Source organism: Recurvomyces mirabilis, assembly GCF_035927965.1.
Source record: "Recurvomyces mirabilis strain CCFEE 5264 chromosome Unknown scaffold_44, whole genome shotgun sequence".
Classification (NCBI taxonomy): domain Eukaryota; kingdom Fungi; phylum Ascomycota; class Dothideomycetes; order Mycosphaerellales; family Teratosphaeriaceae; genus Recurvomyces; species Recurvomyces mirabilis.
In genome coordinates, this window is record NW_027041978.1 from 52,752 (window position 1) to 68,600 (window position 15,849).

A 15,849-nucleotide genomic window follows, 5' to 3' on the forward strand; every position below is an offset into this window, starting at 1 on the left:
TGCCTTCAAACCTTGCCAAGCTCTACGCACCACCAATATTCTGTCGCTACAATGACCCGAGATGATACCTATTCGCCTTCGCCACGAAGACGACGCACCACAAGAGACTCTCACCAGGCAATAAGGTCTAGCCAGCTTGCCTCAACGCCAGCCAGCATCAACACCGCCTCGAGCAGCACAACTTCATGCACCTCGGCCAGTAAGTTGCACTTCCGATAAAGCAGGTGGTGCTTCGAGCAACAACTACGATTTCACCTGCGCTTGTATCCGCTGACGTAGCTCATAGACAGCGCAACTACCATGCCGGAGTCTCGGTTGAGAGCACGAAACGCTCATCGGACTCCTTCCCGATCAGCTCCGGGCGGACGTACACCATCGTCTGACAACCTTGATCTTGATGATGATGATGATGAGCAGCACTTGTCTACTCTCTCGAGTATCAATTCAAGGCTCTCAATGGCACCCGGTTCGACATCTCAGCCTGTGTCGCCCAGGACGGCTGTGGTTACTGCTCAAGCTTTCGAGCTAAGGAACAGAAAACACTGGGTTGTCAGACGAGTCCTCGGTAGGCGAGATGGGATGACTTGGGTCCGCTGGGCTGAGGTAAAGATGCCTGCGCATATGGTGAAGTTTGATAAAAGAACAAGCTTTCGTGCTTTCGTCAGCCTCGCTCGGAAGCGGTATTACATTACGACTTGCAGCAAGGCAGATATTGACGAGCACGGCAAAGCTTCTTGGCTTGTTCGATGGGAGGACGAGTGGCTCGATGATCATCTCATGGACGACCTATGGGTGGATGTGTCCAGTCAGTCCACCCCTGAGCATGAAGCCCATTCGCAAACTTTTCAGAGTGCTGCGTCCCTATCACTCTCCTGTACTTTGAGTCCAAACGCTGGAGATACTGGTACGCAGATCGACGACACGGCTGGGTCTGATACCGAGTTGTGGAACGACATCGACGAGATCTTTCACAGTGTACCGTCCAGCCCACCAGGCCTCAGTAAAGTTCTACCGAGCTCAGCTACCTTGCTACTGCAAAGCTCGACCCCTCCGACTGAAGACGGAAGAAACGTACGAGTGGAGTCTCCAACCTCCACATCAAGCGCTTCACCTGCCGTTGGCGACCCACCCGAGCTCATGGTACCTGGCGAAGCCGATGTCGACTACGGCATGGTGAAGCTCGTACACCAAGCCATCGAAACACGTACAGCAATTAAGTTGTTCGGCCAACAAGGAGAGCTGCGTCCAACCCTTGCAAAGTGGCCCAAGGACAAACACCCTCGTCGACGTACGGCTATGTTTGCCAAGAACTTTGCGCAGCGGCATAAGAAGTTCAACCTCAGCGACTGTCGAAAAGCCGAAGCTATCATAGTCCACGAGATTGGCGAAGAAGTCGTGCCTTGCGACTCTTGCCGGGACGGACATGGTCCCTTGATCGGGTGTGTCGTGATGAATCACTTTGATCAAGGGGCTTGTACGTGTTGTCGAGCGAACAAGACATCGCATAAGTGCAACTTCCATCAGCAATGTGAGTCTTGACTTCAGGCATCTTTTGCAATGCACTACTGATGCGAGCAGACAAAGGGCCTAACCCTCGGACACCTGTCTCTTTGGCTACCTCTTTGCCCGATAAGGATATCGCCAATGACCTCAGATCTCCTGCCTTTACCACAATCGCAACTTCTGACAAGGAGAACTCTCATTCTAGCGACGTCGATTTGAACACATCTGATGGGTCCACGACTGCTTCATCACATCCACGAAAGCGCACGTTTGATGCCTTCATGAGTGGTGGTCTCGGGTCAGACTGTGCTGCAATTTCACAGGATGGATCGATGTTTCTTCCTGGATCTTCACCGTCTGTCCTTGGTGCTCGGACAAGCAGCTCTCCCTACCCACCCGTCAAACCAACAGCAGTCAGGCATGTTGGTCTACCCACACCGCCGAGTGATCTTTTCTTCCGTCGCAGGCGATCCGGTCATCATGATTCAGGGGCTCGCGCCATCACATCAGCCGCCCACGGCCCCCGCTCATCACCCGCTGCCGCCAAGCAGGAGCGAGGTAACAGTGCCGTGCCCATTAGACGACCATCGTCTCAAGACATGTCGTTGACAATCGCACGTTGGATACAGATCTACGAGAATAACTTCGGTCTTGAAAACCAAAAGCTCATCGCCAACGAGTTTCGACATGCCTGGCGCAGTGACTTTTGCCAGAGTGGCGAACCTGATCTCAAAAAGATGCCGGCGTACTTTTGTTTTGGTGCGGGCGCGCAGTGGTTCGAGGATCTAGCTATGCCCTTGGCGTGGTCATCTCGGCCGAATGGCAAGGCTGAAATAGGGCCGCTAGTCGTGCTGGATTAGTGGTTATCGTGTAGCTTGGCAGGGTCAAGGACATTCTCATGGAAGCAGATCATGGACCGTGTGATACAGGAACTCCAAAATCTGCATTCTAGAGTCTGTATATGGTATCTTTCAGTCTGCATCGCTGAAGCGTCATAGCACGAGCTTTCTGCCTCAAAACGCACGTCTCACCATCGTTCGAATGCGACTGTCCACCGGCACTCGATACCACCACCGCTTCTCCTGGTTTCGCCGCTTACTTACCGCTGGGTGGCGTGTAGGTACTGTTGCCGTCGGCACTTTGATGGTAGGTAGACCCGTCCGCGTTGGAATAGTAGTACGAGCCTATTTGGTGACATGTTAGTACTGGTATACATAGCTCAAGACAACATGCTCATGCCATCGGTATTGGAGTAGTGGTATGCGTTGTCGTTGCTAGTAGAGGAGCCGTAATCGCGGGAGCAATAGTGGTTGCCCTGGACTCGTGTCAGAATGCGCTAGATGTAGTACGCGCTCAGAGGGTTTACCTGGTCGTTGGTTCCGCTGGAGGTGATTTCGTAGCCGCCACCGCTGGAGCTGCTGGAGCCGGAGCTACCAGAGTTGCTGTTTGAGGACGAAGTAGGCATGACGAAAGTCTTCTTGGTGTCGATGTTTGATTGTGGTTTATGGACTGTATGGATGTCGAAGGACAACCTAGCTGATCTGTATCTATGAAAGTGTGAATCTGTGCAAGAAAGGTCTAATGGCGGTGAACAGGGGCAAACGATCATTCATGTAGACAGGCATGATACACAATGTTAAGAAGGTATCATGCCAAGCCCAGACGCCTTGACCCAGGCGCCCACGCCACCAACCGCGCTAGTCCCATGGGACAAACGTCCTCGCATATCTGCGCGCATTAGCGCTGGAACAAATGGTCTGCGCCCCCCACCAACCGCGCGCCACGGTCGCCCTTCGCGCCCTCCACACTAATCGTTTCCACCCTCGCACGGCACGGCTAGGCGGTCGCATAGTGGTGCCACGGGAGCCTATTCTGCCCCTCACACGGTGGGGCGACCTCAGTCTTTGGGACACGTGTCCTATCCTCTGAGTCACTTGGCCCACACTTGAAGTTCTCGTGGGACAGACGTACCAGCTAACCCTAACCCCCGCAACACTTAACCCTAAGGGAAATCAGATACTAACCCTAACCCTTCCTAACCCAAACCCTAACCCTAACCGGCCGAACATGGTAATTCTCGACCACATAGCAGAGGAGCGGCATATCTCAAACGCAATGCAGACTCTATACATTGCGAAAATAAAGCTTCATCTCGTTTGTAATTGACACTTGACGCTCATCGCGAGAGCCAAGGAGAATGTGACCAGATGTCGACGGCAGCGACTTACTGACCTTATCCCATCCCTCGTCCATGTCAATTTCGGTGCTGCTCTCACTTTTCGTGCGCTTCATAGGCGGCTCCTCGCCACCGGAACCATCAGACTTCAGCAAAGGTAACGACGCATCTAGGCCTTCCAATCCGTAAGAGAATATGTCGACCAAATAAATGTGCTGCGAGGTTGGGGAATTTGCCAACTGCGCAGTCAACGAGCCGTTCGTACCAATCGCGTATTGCATCGCAGGCTCCTTCTCGAATCCGTTCCAAAACTTCTTCGTCAACCGCTTCCCGTTATCTACACCGGTACATTGGTACTTTTCGTCGGATAGTACTGTGATTGCGAAGTTGGAGGTGGGGCCTTGGATGAGGCCTCTGACCGTGTCTTGAGCAAACAATCGACGTAAACATCCTACAAGAGCGTCCGGGGCCAGAGGGGCGGCACAGGAACGAGCGTAGTCACCGACCCCAAGACCAGAGGAAGGGTTCGCGGCGGTTCGATAGATCGGCGATGCTGGCCAGGGGATGGTGGACTTGAAGATGACGCGACGGTGGACGAACGGGCCGCCGTCAGTAAGCTCGTAAGTGGTATTACAAGTAACACCCACCCACTTGACCTTCCCAGAAGATTCATGGCACTTATCTCGAACGAGATCAGGATACGTCAGGAGCGTAACGCGGGATATGAACCCGTTCAATCCCACTTGATCTGGGGAGACACGATTACCCAGTGACCGGTTAGCTTGACAGAAAGCCGCCGACAACCTGGACTTACGGCTTCTCGACTGTAGGTTCGGACGATGAGCTGCTCCGCAGTCTGAGACTTCGACTTAACGGTTCTCGGCCTGGAGGATCGTCCGTAAACCCGACGGTGTACACCGGAAGAATAACCTGCCCGCCGCTTGTATGGACGCTGACCACCGCCAGTATAGTTCCGACGATACCCAGAAGCCCGCCGATAGCTAGGAGAAGGAGGCTTCCGCGAATAAAACCCAGTGCAACGAGAGCTGTAGGACTTTGAAGAGCCATACCGATAAGCCATTGCGTCGAGGACGGACACTTATAATAGGCGATAGGCGCCCACATGGCATTATATGTCCCAGCAGGTGGGACAATGGGACAAACGTAACATTCGTCCCAGCAGAGTTCGGATACGGAACTCCTCGACCAACCACGATCACGTAAAAGCACCCGAAAAAGACACCGAGCAGGATCTACCCAATCAAACGAACGCCGACAGGTGGAACAGGGGTCGGCGGATCTTGTTTGACTGTGCCTTTGAGCAAGTGAAAATCCGCAGGATTTCAGGCACATTCACGATTTCTCTTGACGGCCATTCAGCAGTCATTTCTACAGTGAATCTCGTGTAGCTGCTGGAGCAGTGACTATCGAATCGTTGGCAGGAATCGCGAAGACGTCCGATAACCAACACCTACCTTTACACGTTCTCCTGTGCACACGTTCTCCTGCTACGAAGAGTAGTATCGTCAACTCGGTTTCCCCTCAATGGCTGTCACTGTACCTGCAGACTCCTGGGACTCCACATGATGTACGGTGTGAGATGATGAATGCTTCTGCAGTCGTTTGAAGTTCACCGACCGATGACCAACGCCGGAAGTCTGTGGGGTTGACATGGAATATTTCAAATATGATGTGTCGTCTGTTCCTGACGATCTCCTGCATGGTCTCCACTCTGCTTTACAAGATGTAGATTGACGGGATGGCTCTGAAGATGCATGTGATACATCACCGCCGTCATCGTAATGGCTAAACGGAAACGAGATGGCCAGGCTGCTGGACGGCCTTCGGTGCAGGTTGAACCTCACCATCTCTATTTGCCAGACAATCAGCAGACACGATCCGTCGTGAGGCCATCACAAGTCCTGCCAGCTATGGCGCCGTACCACTTGGCCATCGATTTCGAGCAGTGGGAGAAGTGCAAGACTCATCAATGCGAGCATCACGCACCTCGCAACTTCCCATGGGGTCATATACTCCAACCACAATTCTACGAGGCTCGCCACGAATCAACTGCACAGTTACGAAAGCTGCAAGCCACGATCAAGAATCTACGACGGGAGAATGAGATGATTCGAGATGACTTGGAGGAGTATCATAGGATGTTCGAGCTTGAGGAACGACCGGGTGTTGCTCAAATAATCGAGGTCGATATGCAGGATGTTGTGGAGGACTCTGTTGACGGTGAAGACGACGAGAAGGAAAGTGAAGGCGAGGAAGCTGCTGGGACAGGAAGTGAGGAAGAGCAGGTGGAGGTGGAAGGGCACACTTCGGCAGAGGAGGGAGAGGCGGACGAGGAGAGTAGTGAGGAGGAGACAGAGGACGAGCCACTGGAGGGTGAGGAGATCGTTGCGGATGTAGCAGAGGTTCCAAACCTGCATGATGAGCAAATGGTTGATATTAAGGCAAAGGCTGGCAACAAGCCCGAGTCTTCTGCCGCTGTCGACGATCCATCTCATACTGAAGAAGGACTTCAGGCAATCCAGGCAGACACTGAGGTAGTAGATGAAGTGTATGAGTCTGCTGCAGAAGATGTGATGGCGCATGATCATCCTGTGCTTCTTCCTCCTCTCTTAGCTACCGACCTTAATGCGGGAGACAACTTCGACAGACGATTCAAGAATGGTGAGGCTTCGACCACTGATATTGCCGCCACACCACACGGCCTGCCAATGATTCCAAGGCATGCTTCACCTGCCCAGCCAGCTGTCGCTCAAGTCTTCATCGTCATCTTCCGTACCTTACGTGAAGAAGGCGATGATCTTTGTGAGCTCCAAGGCGCCTTCACCAGCATCGTATCTGCGAACGAAGCAGCGCACTCGGTACTGAGAAGTCTGGTCCCATACCTCGAAGACGACGAGATCTACGACAAGCCTCCCTCGGAACTTCTTTGGCCAAACGCTAGCCACCTTGGCATGCCAGAACGTCGATATACTTCGGATGGCGAGATCAGACTATCGGTCGACCACAAAGATCTGGGCATGACTTTCGTTTCAGTCGTACGTCAAGATCTGGATGTGATGCCCGTGGAGAGCTTCCAAGACAATTCGGCTGCCATTGAACAGAATCAAATCCCGACCCGTCCTGGGCATCAGTGGGATTGGCCTACGGATCGGCAAAGTACTGGTGTGTCGACTTTCGGATACGAAGGATAGACGTCCGATTTACGTACTGTGCATGTATTCACAGCATTCTATAACGCAATTAGCGATCCGTGAACACTCTGGGTGCGGAGGCCTTCGAAAAGGCTCGGATGACGAACGCAACCGTTCCGAGCCTCAGCCCTACGTCATGGCTCATCAGTTCACTTTTGACTCGACATTCATGGGAAAGGCAACGGATCGTATACATATGGCGAGTACGTTACTTACCTACCCAACCTACTCAGACCGACCATTTTCGCACATTTAAGCGTCTACTCACCTAGTATTCAACATGGCGTCGACCACCACTGCAACTCAGATCTTCAGCATCACCACCTCGCTCCTGGCAGCAGGCAGTCTAACAACAACGTCTCTAATCGAAATTCCCCAGCTTCAGTCCCAGCCCGCATCACGCGCGCTACCGCAACTCCGTTGGTACTTCTCCCGAGGATCGCACATCTTCCCACAAGCGGCTGGCCTCTCAGCAGCAGGATTCATTTACCTCGCCATCAACGCTCTACCACCGAATCAGCTCAGCAATACCCTGACATATGCTCTGCAAGGAGGCAAAGTGTCGGGCTACCTGGCCGCGGCAGCCTTGTCGTTCGGAATTGCACCCGTGACCATGTTCCTCATGATCCCGACAAATTTCGCCATCATCAAGATGAACGAAGAACTGGGAGGTGCTCGCAGTGAGAAATCTGCTAAGCAAGGTGGCGCAAAGCCAAAAGATCGCAAGGCTGAGGACGCCTTAGACGGGGAGGACCAAGCGAACCAGTTCACGGATCTTAGTGGACCGCAGAGCAAGACTACACAAGACTCTTCTCCAGAACAGGACAGAAAGGCGAGAGAGCTCCTTGGCAAATTCGCCCAGCTCAATGGTCTGAGAGCGGCATTGATGCTTGCGGGTGGTGTTGTTGGACTGTGGACCGCTCTGGCTTAATAGATTGCGGTGCATTGATGTGTACGATGTGGCGGTATTGACTCCACTTTGAGAAGCAAGAAATGATACTCAAACGGACTTTACCCACTTGATATCCTTAATGAACTTTTGACCGTCTCATCTGCCCTGCTTGCCCTTCCAATCGCAACGCCATCAACCCTCAGACCAGCCAGCGATCTCACTCTTGACATGGCAACATACATCTGGCCGTGCTCCCATGCCCTCTCTATATCAATGACAGCTTTATCCAGTGTCATCCCTTGCGACTTGTGTGTGGTGATAGCCCAAGCAGCAAGAAGCGGAATCTGTGTGCGCGAGATGAGATTGCGAGGCTCTACGCCTGGCTTGTGGATGTTGCAGAGATTCTCGAGCGGCTGGCCCAGCGACTGTGGTGGACATACCTGCGTTGTGCGCAGGACGTGCACGTCGAACACAAGCCATGCACGTCCCACCATGGGAAGATCGCTTATCCTACTTCGTTCTTGAATCGAACAACAGCAGCCATCGTTCTGGCATACGATCGAGGAGCAAAGGTATCTCTCGCTCCTAATGTTGAACATGTCCGCCACGAAGAATCCGGTGCTCCAGATCGTGCTCTTGTGTCTTCTTTCACTCGCGGGAGATGCACGTCCTTCGTAGACATCATGTCGACCACGACGCCTTGACTGCCATTAGCTGTTTCGTACTCGTGGTGCATATTCGCAAGCAAGAACACAGGCATCTTGACTCTAATTGGGATACGGCTGGGCGCCCAATAACAAGAGATAACCTTGAGATAACCTTCGGTTTCGAGAAATTATCATCTCTTGCTTCTTATGGTAAGTCGCTTGTTGCTTGCCGGGCCACTCGCAGTATCTGTGCCCTCGCCAGCAGGCACCCGCGTGTCCTTCTTCCTTGTCTTGCCCACTCTACCATCCACAACCGCACCAGCCACAATATCCCCATCACGTATCGACTTCTCACCTCTCGCAGCCCTCCTTGCCTGCCGCACCACTCCCTTCCTATCCACCACGCTCGCAATCTCACTATCACCCATCTCCCTCGCCTCTCGCCTAGGTTTTCGACGTGGCTTCTTGTAAGTGTCCAACACAGCATTGACCTTGGCGAACTCACTCTGCGTGAAGTATGGTAACCGTATACCCCACAGATCAGCCGGGGTCATCGGGTTGGGCTTGACCGGCTCATCATAGACGGTGTTGTCCCGTCTTCGCTTCTGCATTTTTGTGATGCCCGGCTCCATAATGCCACCATTCGCCTTGATAGCTTCGTAGCCTGATGGATTGTACTTCCTTATCATCTGGTCTGTAGTGAGGACCTTGAGATCGGCCTCTATCCGTGCCATTCTTTCTTGCCGGAGGAAAGTAATGGCTGAGGGTTGTGGAGTTGACATGGATGTGGAAGGACGAGGATTACCAGCTAAGCCGTGAGCTGTTATTGCCTCCCGAAGCTGTAATGGGCTATCTGTGGCCGATACCTCCATTTTGCTATCGATACTACAAGATGTTGTGGCTGAAGTCGTGTGTGTATAGAATATATACATTCACTAGATCACATGCTTGAAATTACTAGCGCGTCATGAGTTCAGACGACAAATCGTAATCTTGGAGCCAAGATCTTGGATGATCAGGAAGACAGAATATTCCGGTGGACGAGCGGTTTCGCAGCTATGGACAATAGATACATTCGACCGCCAACAACGCGAAATACAACTTCGACATCCTCGCTTTCCGTGCCACTGAACGAGATCTGCTCCTGGATATCATCGCATACTTGCCACGGGCTCTAGAAACACCAAGCCAAAGTTCTGCTCGATATGCACCCTAGCGCTGTGAAAGTAATAACCATGATGCACATCCATGCCCTTCGCCACAATCACATCATCCGGTATCCCGCAGTGTACCATGAACCAAGCATGAAGCATTTCATGCACTAAAACGCCAACCGAATCCTTCCTCGTTGTGGCGCTCCACGGAGCCTGGGTATTCAACTCGATGGCGATACGCGGCTGGCCATGGAAATTGGCTGGGTTTGTCTGGCCCCAGAGGACGGCGCAAGGGTTCCGTATGAGTTCTGGGTCTTCTTGTGTGAGATGGCGCCAGCTGAGGTATATCCGACGCCGGAGCTTGTTATGGAAGATGACGGTGTCGAGGTCATTGAACATCTTGATAAGTAGACTGCCGCTCGCGTGTGGCATAGTCATTGCCTGGCGGATCCGGTTCAGGGCGTCGTTGAAGCCGTGTTTGCGTGCTGATGGGGCAAGTAGCCGTGCTAGTGCTTCGCCTTGCGATATTGGCGAGTTCAGAGGTCGCCATGCTGGACTGCGAGCACTCATGCGAGGGTCTTGGAGGACGGCTAGTTCGGAAGCTTCCACATCCTGCTCGGGTCAGCACGGCTCCATGCAAGTATATAAGTGAAGCCAATCTTACGTATGGAGCACCCTCATCTGCATGTACAGCCGTGACTCCACCCCTAATGAACGGCCGGCCGCTTGCGTAGATGAACATCGTGGTCCTGCCACGTGCGTTTCGAGCCGGCCACTGATCAACCCTCTCTGCGATGGGAGTGTAGATGAGCTATCACATGGAGTGAAGGCCGTAATGGGGGCATTGCCGTTGATTCAGTGGGCGGGTGAGTGGTCGGTGCCGGCAGATTCGACCACAATCGCGGAAATGCCTACGCTGTTGTTCACCACGAATAGCTTTCTCGAAATCGCGCTCAGCCCTGCTTTGCTTGCCAATCTTCGTAGTCAAAGCCAAGCTCTGCCAGTGATCGCACATTGTGTCTTCTCTCACCCAGATCCTGGAAAGCTTTCTTCATGGCCGGGAAACGTTCACGAGTCCAGTATTCTCGTCCGGACCAGAAAGGTGGCGTCTTGCCCACTGCACCTCCTTCACTAACACCATCACTCTCATGACCTGATGACTGCTTTGCTCGGTCGTGAGCATCAGCCCCCCTTGCCCAGGCATGCAGCATATTGATGTAATCTGCATCCTTCGGAAACTTGAGCACATGAAACATCCTGCCGTCGCCGTTCGACTTGGCCCATTCGAGCTCCCACTGTCTCATTTCGTGCTCCGTAGGAAGGGAAAGGCGCCCAGAGAAGACTCGTGCGATGATTGCACATTGTGCTTCTGCCAATGGGAATGGTATGACCTTCTGGTTGAGCACGGGAAACGCCAGAGTCGGATGTGGTTGGTAGAAGATATGCTGATATAAGTGCTCGACCTTTTCGCCGGTGGTGATAAGTGGTGGCTCCAGGCTCTGTAAGAAAGGGAAGGAGTAGAAGTAGCCTGTACAGTACAGCACCGCATCAATTTCTGACTCTCTGGAGCCGTCCTCGAAGCGGACACTTCGGTCTTTGACCACGAACTCGGCGATTGGCGGTTTGTCCAGCTTTTTGGTGGATTCTGCGTCCAGCAAGAAAGACTCAGACTTTGATGAGACGATTATGGGTGGCTTGCAAGTTGTCTGTATCTGCGCGCCAATGTCTACGCCGGACGCAGAATTGCCGACGACGATGATCTTCTGCCCAGTGAAATGCTCTGGCTTCCGATAGAACTTCGAGTGCGTGATGCAGCCGGGATAAGCTTTGCTCCACTTCTCGAGGCCTTTGACTTCTGGGATATACGGGATGTTGAAGTGGCCATTTGCCACGATAACGGCGTCGTACGTCTCTTCCCGCACTTCGGCAGGCTTGCCATGGGATACTTCCTGAGTCTTGACCGTCCACCGCTTATCCTCCGTCAATTGCACATCCAATACCTGAGTCCGCCAGCTGATCGTATCCCGTACGTCCTCAGCATACTGCTCAATATATTCCATAACTGTCTCATGCTTCGGGAACAGCTGAGAGTCTCCCGGCCAGTCCAGATCCGAGAAGCCCATCAGCCCCCTGGGAATGTTCGTCTCCAATCTGTCGTATAACGGTGTCAAGAAAGCTGCCTTTTCTTGCTTGTCCTCTCCCAGGATCTTCGAAGCATTGCTGTGTTTCCATATCGGCCTGTCCGCTTCAGCAAAAGGATTGGTTTGCGGGATGGCCGAGTCGTATGCGGTGGGTGACGAGTGCGGGACATAGTTCCAGATGCCGCCGACTGTGGCTCGCTGTTCGTAGATCTGAATGCGGGAGAAAGCCTTTTCGGCTCGCAAGTATCTACCGGCCATCAGCATGACAAGCATAGGACGGAAGTTGCCAGCTATACTTTGCTGCTACCAGTCCACTGGGTCCTGCTCCTATGATGCAGACGCTGGACACTTTGAAGCGCCGCTCTGGTGGTAGTGAGCCCATTCTGCGACAACAGAGAGGCTTCAAGGATGATACAGAAGGTGAGGAAGGAGGAAGAGAGAGTATACTTGACCTGTAACGCATGCCGTTTCGTAAAGCGTTATCTTGACGGCATTATCGCGTGAGATGCGTGATTCGATCGAAGGAGAATTGCGTCAGCGATGGTGAGTTTGGCGGACTTCCGGCGTACGGCCGGCGTACCTTCCGCATTGGCGTTCGGTCAAAAGCGAGATTTAGTTCTGCACCCCGGCTCCAGCATACACATCTCTTACTATCGCGATCTGTCTGCAAACTACAGATGGTGGCTGAGTGGTGGCGAAAGCTCTGGGCCGCGATGTACAGTGGCAGACGGAACACCTAGCGGACACAATGCACTCTTTTGTCGAACATGGTGAAAGTATATCAGCGACTGCAGACATTGTTGCTTGGACGGACAGCGTTGTATACTAAGTGAATGAAGAAATTTCGTTCTCCTCAAGCTGCAATACGGATACTATTCGATGAAGCGCTGCCCATTCGAGATCGTCTCCAACACCTCGTTCGTATGATCCCAAACTCTGGCTTGAAACCCATCCTTCTTCAAGTCCGTGTACGCCTTTTCAACATTGATATCATCATTCCCAGACCAGCAAGAGTAAGACCCGCCTCCGACGACTCGATCTGTACTCATCGCAACATCTCTGCTAGCTTGACCGCTTCCACTTCGAGCAGGGTATCGCGAAGTGGCGTAAAAGACAGTGCGCTGACCACTTTCTTCAGGTGACGTTGCGATGAAGTAACGAGCGGCATAGAGTACCCTTTGTAAGATCTGGAACCAGATGGGCTGCAATGACGACCAGTGCGTAGGCCCGAAGACCATACCAGGATAGGAGTGTATTAGGCTCAGCTTGCCCCGATGTTGCTGCGCTAGAGTCTCGAAGAACATGGTCATCATGCGGGTAGTATGCGCACGACAGTTGACGTAGGTGTAGTGCGCCTTCGGATCTTTTGAAAGCGAGAGATCGTCCGGATAGAAGGTACCCCATAGAATCTCAGCGCCGGCGGAGCAGATGGATATGATATGCGCTGTGTGCTCTGATGTGGTCAAATACAGAAGCAGATTCGTGATGAAGCGCATTCGAGAGTAGTAGTGCAGAGACATGGTGGTCTCGAGGCCTTCGTCGGTGACTGCGCCGAGGACATCAGCCTTGATCAAGTCTACTCATCGCAGAGTGGTGGGAGTCACTTACAGGTCGGAGGTCCGAAGCGGGAGATGATGTGGGTTAAGCACAGAATATCGATGTTCGGCGCATTGCCTCCTGGTCTGTCCTCCTTGAACGCCGTCTCAAGCCGCGTGCAGACAGCATCAACATCCCGCAAGAGTGAAAGGTCGCCAGCCTTTACGTAGTGGAAGTGGCCATTCGGGCATACGTCTCTGCATTGTCCCAGAATCTTCTCAGCTCGCTCTTCGTTTCTAGCGACCAAGTAGGCGTTAAGGCCCTTTCCATCGACACCATGTGTCTTCGCAAGCTCGCGCAGTGCATACTCGCCAGTGCCTTGGGCAGCACCCACAAATACAGCAACGAGCGGCCGTGACTGAACCAGCGCTCTGTTGGCTTGCTCGACAATCTCTAGCTTGATCATGGTATCGCACTCAGCTTGTGAGTCGTACTACTTCAACCTCCCCTAAGTAGCCAGATAATCATCCACCCTTATGTATTGCTAGGATCATATATCCAGGTGCCTAGCTGAAGGATTATGGACTACCTCAGGCATGGATGCGTTCGAAACGGATGATGCACCAGCCAAAGCCGTTTGTACCTTAGTGATAGGCTGCCTGGGTGGTATAACAGTATATTCTTGCCGATTTCACCTCAATGAATCAAGCCTAGATGTTTACGAGGTGTAGGCGAAGTGTGTAAGCTCAAGATGATCAACGAGCGCGCCTACAGTATCATCTTAAAGAAGCCGCATCTCCGTTCGAGCAATCTGACTTGCTGCTTTTCGCTTAACTTCATATGATGCTCGGAAGGGGAAGATGACTATGAGCAGCGTGATGGAGTCCAGCTGCCTCTTTAAATTGTTCCTCATCGATTTTCGTTTCGTTTGTCGCAGTAAAAGTGGGTCAGGCTGCTGAGGTAAGTACTGTAAGGTAGGTTCTAGAGCTGGCTTTCCCTCCGCCTTCAACACCCTCAGATTATAATCCTGTATACGACATCCTCATCTTGTCGGTTCAACACGACAATGTCTCCAGATCCTGTTGTTGCGCAGCAGCGTGTCTACACGAGTCGCTAGACCCGTTGAATATTCTGGAAGTGGATGCCCATCGCTCACCTGCTACCCGGCCATCCCGTTGAGGCATCCCGATATCCAAGCTTTCACCCTTCCAGCCATGCCCGGAAGACATGCGAGTCCTTCGCGCGGGTACACTGGACGTGATCGACTACGAGGAGCCACCAAGCCAGGTCGCCTCAGACTACGCAATCCTGAGCCATACGTGGCAAGATGATGAAGTCCTGTACGAGGATGTGCTATCTGGAAGAGTAGCCACCAAGCAAGGTTACTCCAAGATTTACCATGCCTGCAAACAAGCGTTGGCAGACGACTTGCCATATCTATGGGCCGATACATGCTGTATCGACAAGCGCAGCAGCGCCGAGTTGCAGGAGACCATCAATAGCATGTACCGCTGGTACTCTCTCGCCAAAGTCTGCTACGTCTACCTCGCAGATGTAGCGGCGGGATCAGGCTGGGAAGACCAGCTAGCAAGTAGTAGGTGGTTCACTCGTGCATGGACTCTTCAGGAGCTACTAGCGCCACGAGATGTGCATTTCTTCGACCAAAACTGGATATTGCTTGGCCATCTCAAGGACCTAGTCAAGCAAGTCTCTTCGATCACGGGTATTGATGTCCGCCTGCTCACGCATAAAAGAGGCCTTCATACTTACAGTATTGCGCAACGGATGTCTTGGGCGGCGAAGCGAAAGGCGACGAGGATCGAGGACATAGCCTACTCGCTCTTGGGTATCTTCGATGTGAACATTACCATGCTGTATGGAGAAGGTCCAAAAGCGTTTCGTCGGTTACAGGAGGAGATCATGCGGAATTCCACAGATCACTCTCTCTTCGCATGGCAGCCCGACGACAATCAAAATGGCCATCCACGGGGCGTGCTGGCCAGATCTCCAGCAGAATATCAGCATTGTGGCAGGCTTGGTAGGCTCTCTGGCCTTCTGGCTGCCTCTTTTACGATGACAAATCGTGGTCTGGAGATTCCACTACCCATCGCACCATTACACGAAGAAGACTGCAACGCTCCACCTGACCAGCACGCACTCACAATTGGCCTACTAGATTGCTTCTGTTCAGGTCCAACCAACAAGCCATACTATGCTCTGGAGCTTGACCATCTACCAAGACTACTCAAGCCGCGCAACTACCGCATCGACCCAGCACTTTTTGGCTCGCACGCTCGGGATGTCTATCTAGTCAGGGGACTGCGAGCACTTTCTCTGGAGGAGTTCAAGGACTTGGCCCCACGACTGAAGACTGCTAAAGTGGCGTTACTCTCTGGGGACGACTTTCGTACTATGGATCTGCTGGCTCCGGGGCAGCCGTGGATGACTCCTGCTGCGAAATATACAAGAGGATGAATATGAAGCTTGTACTTGGTTTTCATGCTGAAGACTAAGCCAAAACCTTCTGCCGGCCGCCATGCTTGCTGATAGAGCCCTACGATGGTGGAGAACGGAATCACATGATATAC

The 15,849-nt window shown here is 52.7% G+C and overlaps 9 protein-coding genes across 9 annotated transcripts; 3 read left to right on the forward strand and 6 right to left on the reverse strand.

The window, feature by feature from the left end:
- Positions 1-609: 609 nt before the first annotated feature.
- LTS14_010526 (uncharacterized protein) lies at positions 610-2,363 on the forward strand (the record flags this gene model as incomplete). Its single annotated transcript, XM_064843202.1, has 2 exons — positions 610-1,528; positions 1,579-2,363. The coding sequence occupies 2 exons, from the start codon at positions 610-612 to the stop codon at positions 2,361-2,363; spliced, it is 1,704 nt and encodes a 567-aa protein (XP_064689200.1).
- Positions 2,364-2,722: 359 nt separating this feature from the next.
- LTS14_010527 (uncharacterized protein) lies at positions 2,723-2,968 on the reverse strand (the record flags this gene model as incomplete). The annotated part of the gene is made up of 2 exons (XM_064843203.1): positions 2,723-2,818; positions 2,870-2,968. The coding sequence occupies 2 exons, from the start codon at positions 2,966-2,968 to the stop codon at positions 2,723-2,725; spliced, it is 195 nt and encodes a 64-aa protein (XP_064689201.1).
- A 659-nt stretch (positions 2,969-3,627) lies between these two features.
- On the reverse strand, positions 3,628-4,804 carry LTS14_010528 (uncharacterized protein; the record flags this gene model as incomplete). The annotated part of the gene is made up of 2 exons (XM_064843204.1): positions 3,628-4,427; positions 4,750-4,804. The coding sequence occupies 2 exons, from the start codon at positions 4,802-4,804 to the stop codon at positions 3,628-3,630; spliced, it is 855 nt and encodes a 284-aa protein (XP_064689202.1).
- A 677-nt stretch (positions 4,805-5,481) lies between these two features.
- LTS14_010529 (uncharacterized protein) lies at positions 5,482-7,822 on the forward strand (the record flags this gene model as incomplete). The annotated part of the gene is made up of 3 exons (XM_064843205.1): positions 5,482-6,862; positions 6,945-7,094; positions 7,164-7,822. 3 exons carry the CDS (start codon positions 5,482-5,484, stop codon positions 7,820-7,822), a joined length of 2,190 nt encoding a protein of 729 aa, XP_064689203.1.
- Positions 7,823-8,621: 799 nt separating this feature from the next.
- LTS14_010530 (uncharacterized protein) lies at positions 8,622-9,302 on the reverse strand (the record flags this gene model as incomplete). Its single annotated transcript, XM_064843206.1, has 2 exons — positions 8,622-9,269; positions 9,297-9,302. 2 exons carry the CDS (start codon positions 9,300-9,302, stop codon positions 8,622-8,624), a joined length of 654 nt encoding a protein of 217 aa, XP_064689204.1.
- Positions 9,303-9,581: 279 nt separating this feature from the next.
- On the reverse strand, positions 9,582-10,326 carry LTS14_010531 (uncharacterized protein; the record flags this gene model as incomplete). The annotated part of the gene is made up of 2 exons (XM_064843207.1): positions 9,582-10,196; positions 10,249-10,326. The coding sequence occupies 2 exons, from the start codon at positions 10,324-10,326 to the stop codon at positions 9,582-9,584; spliced, it is 693 nt and encodes a 230-aa protein (XP_064689205.1).
- A 211-nt stretch (positions 10,327-10,537) lies between these two features.
- Positions 10,538-12,107, reverse strand: FMO1_2 (monooxygenase; the record flags this gene model as incomplete). The annotated part of the gene is made up of 2 exons (XM_064843208.1): positions 10,538-11,972; positions 12,022-12,107. 2 exons carry the CDS (start codon positions 12,105-12,107, stop codon positions 10,538-10,540), a joined length of 1,521 nt encoding a protein of 506 aa, XP_064689206.1.
- Positions 12,108-12,597: 490 nt separating this feature from the next.
- LTS14_010533 (uncharacterized protein) lies at positions 12,598-13,727 on the reverse strand (the record flags this gene model as incomplete). Its single annotated transcript, XM_064843209.1, has 2 exons — positions 12,598-13,301; positions 13,334-13,727. The coding sequence occupies 2 exons, from the start codon at positions 13,725-13,727 to the stop codon at positions 12,598-12,600; spliced, it is 1,098 nt and encodes a 365-aa protein (XP_064689207.1).
- A 761-nt stretch (positions 13,728-14,488) lies between these two features.
- Positions 14,489-15,736, forward strand: LTS14_010534 (uncharacterized protein; the record flags this gene model as incomplete). Its single annotated transcript, XM_064843210.1, has 2 exons — positions 14,489-15,299; positions 15,453-15,736. The coding sequence occupies 2 exons, from the start codon at positions 14,489-14,491 to the stop codon at positions 15,734-15,736; spliced, it is 1,095 nt and encodes a 364-aa protein (XP_064689208.1).
- Between the last annotated feature and the right edge of the window lie 113 nt (positions 15,737-15,849).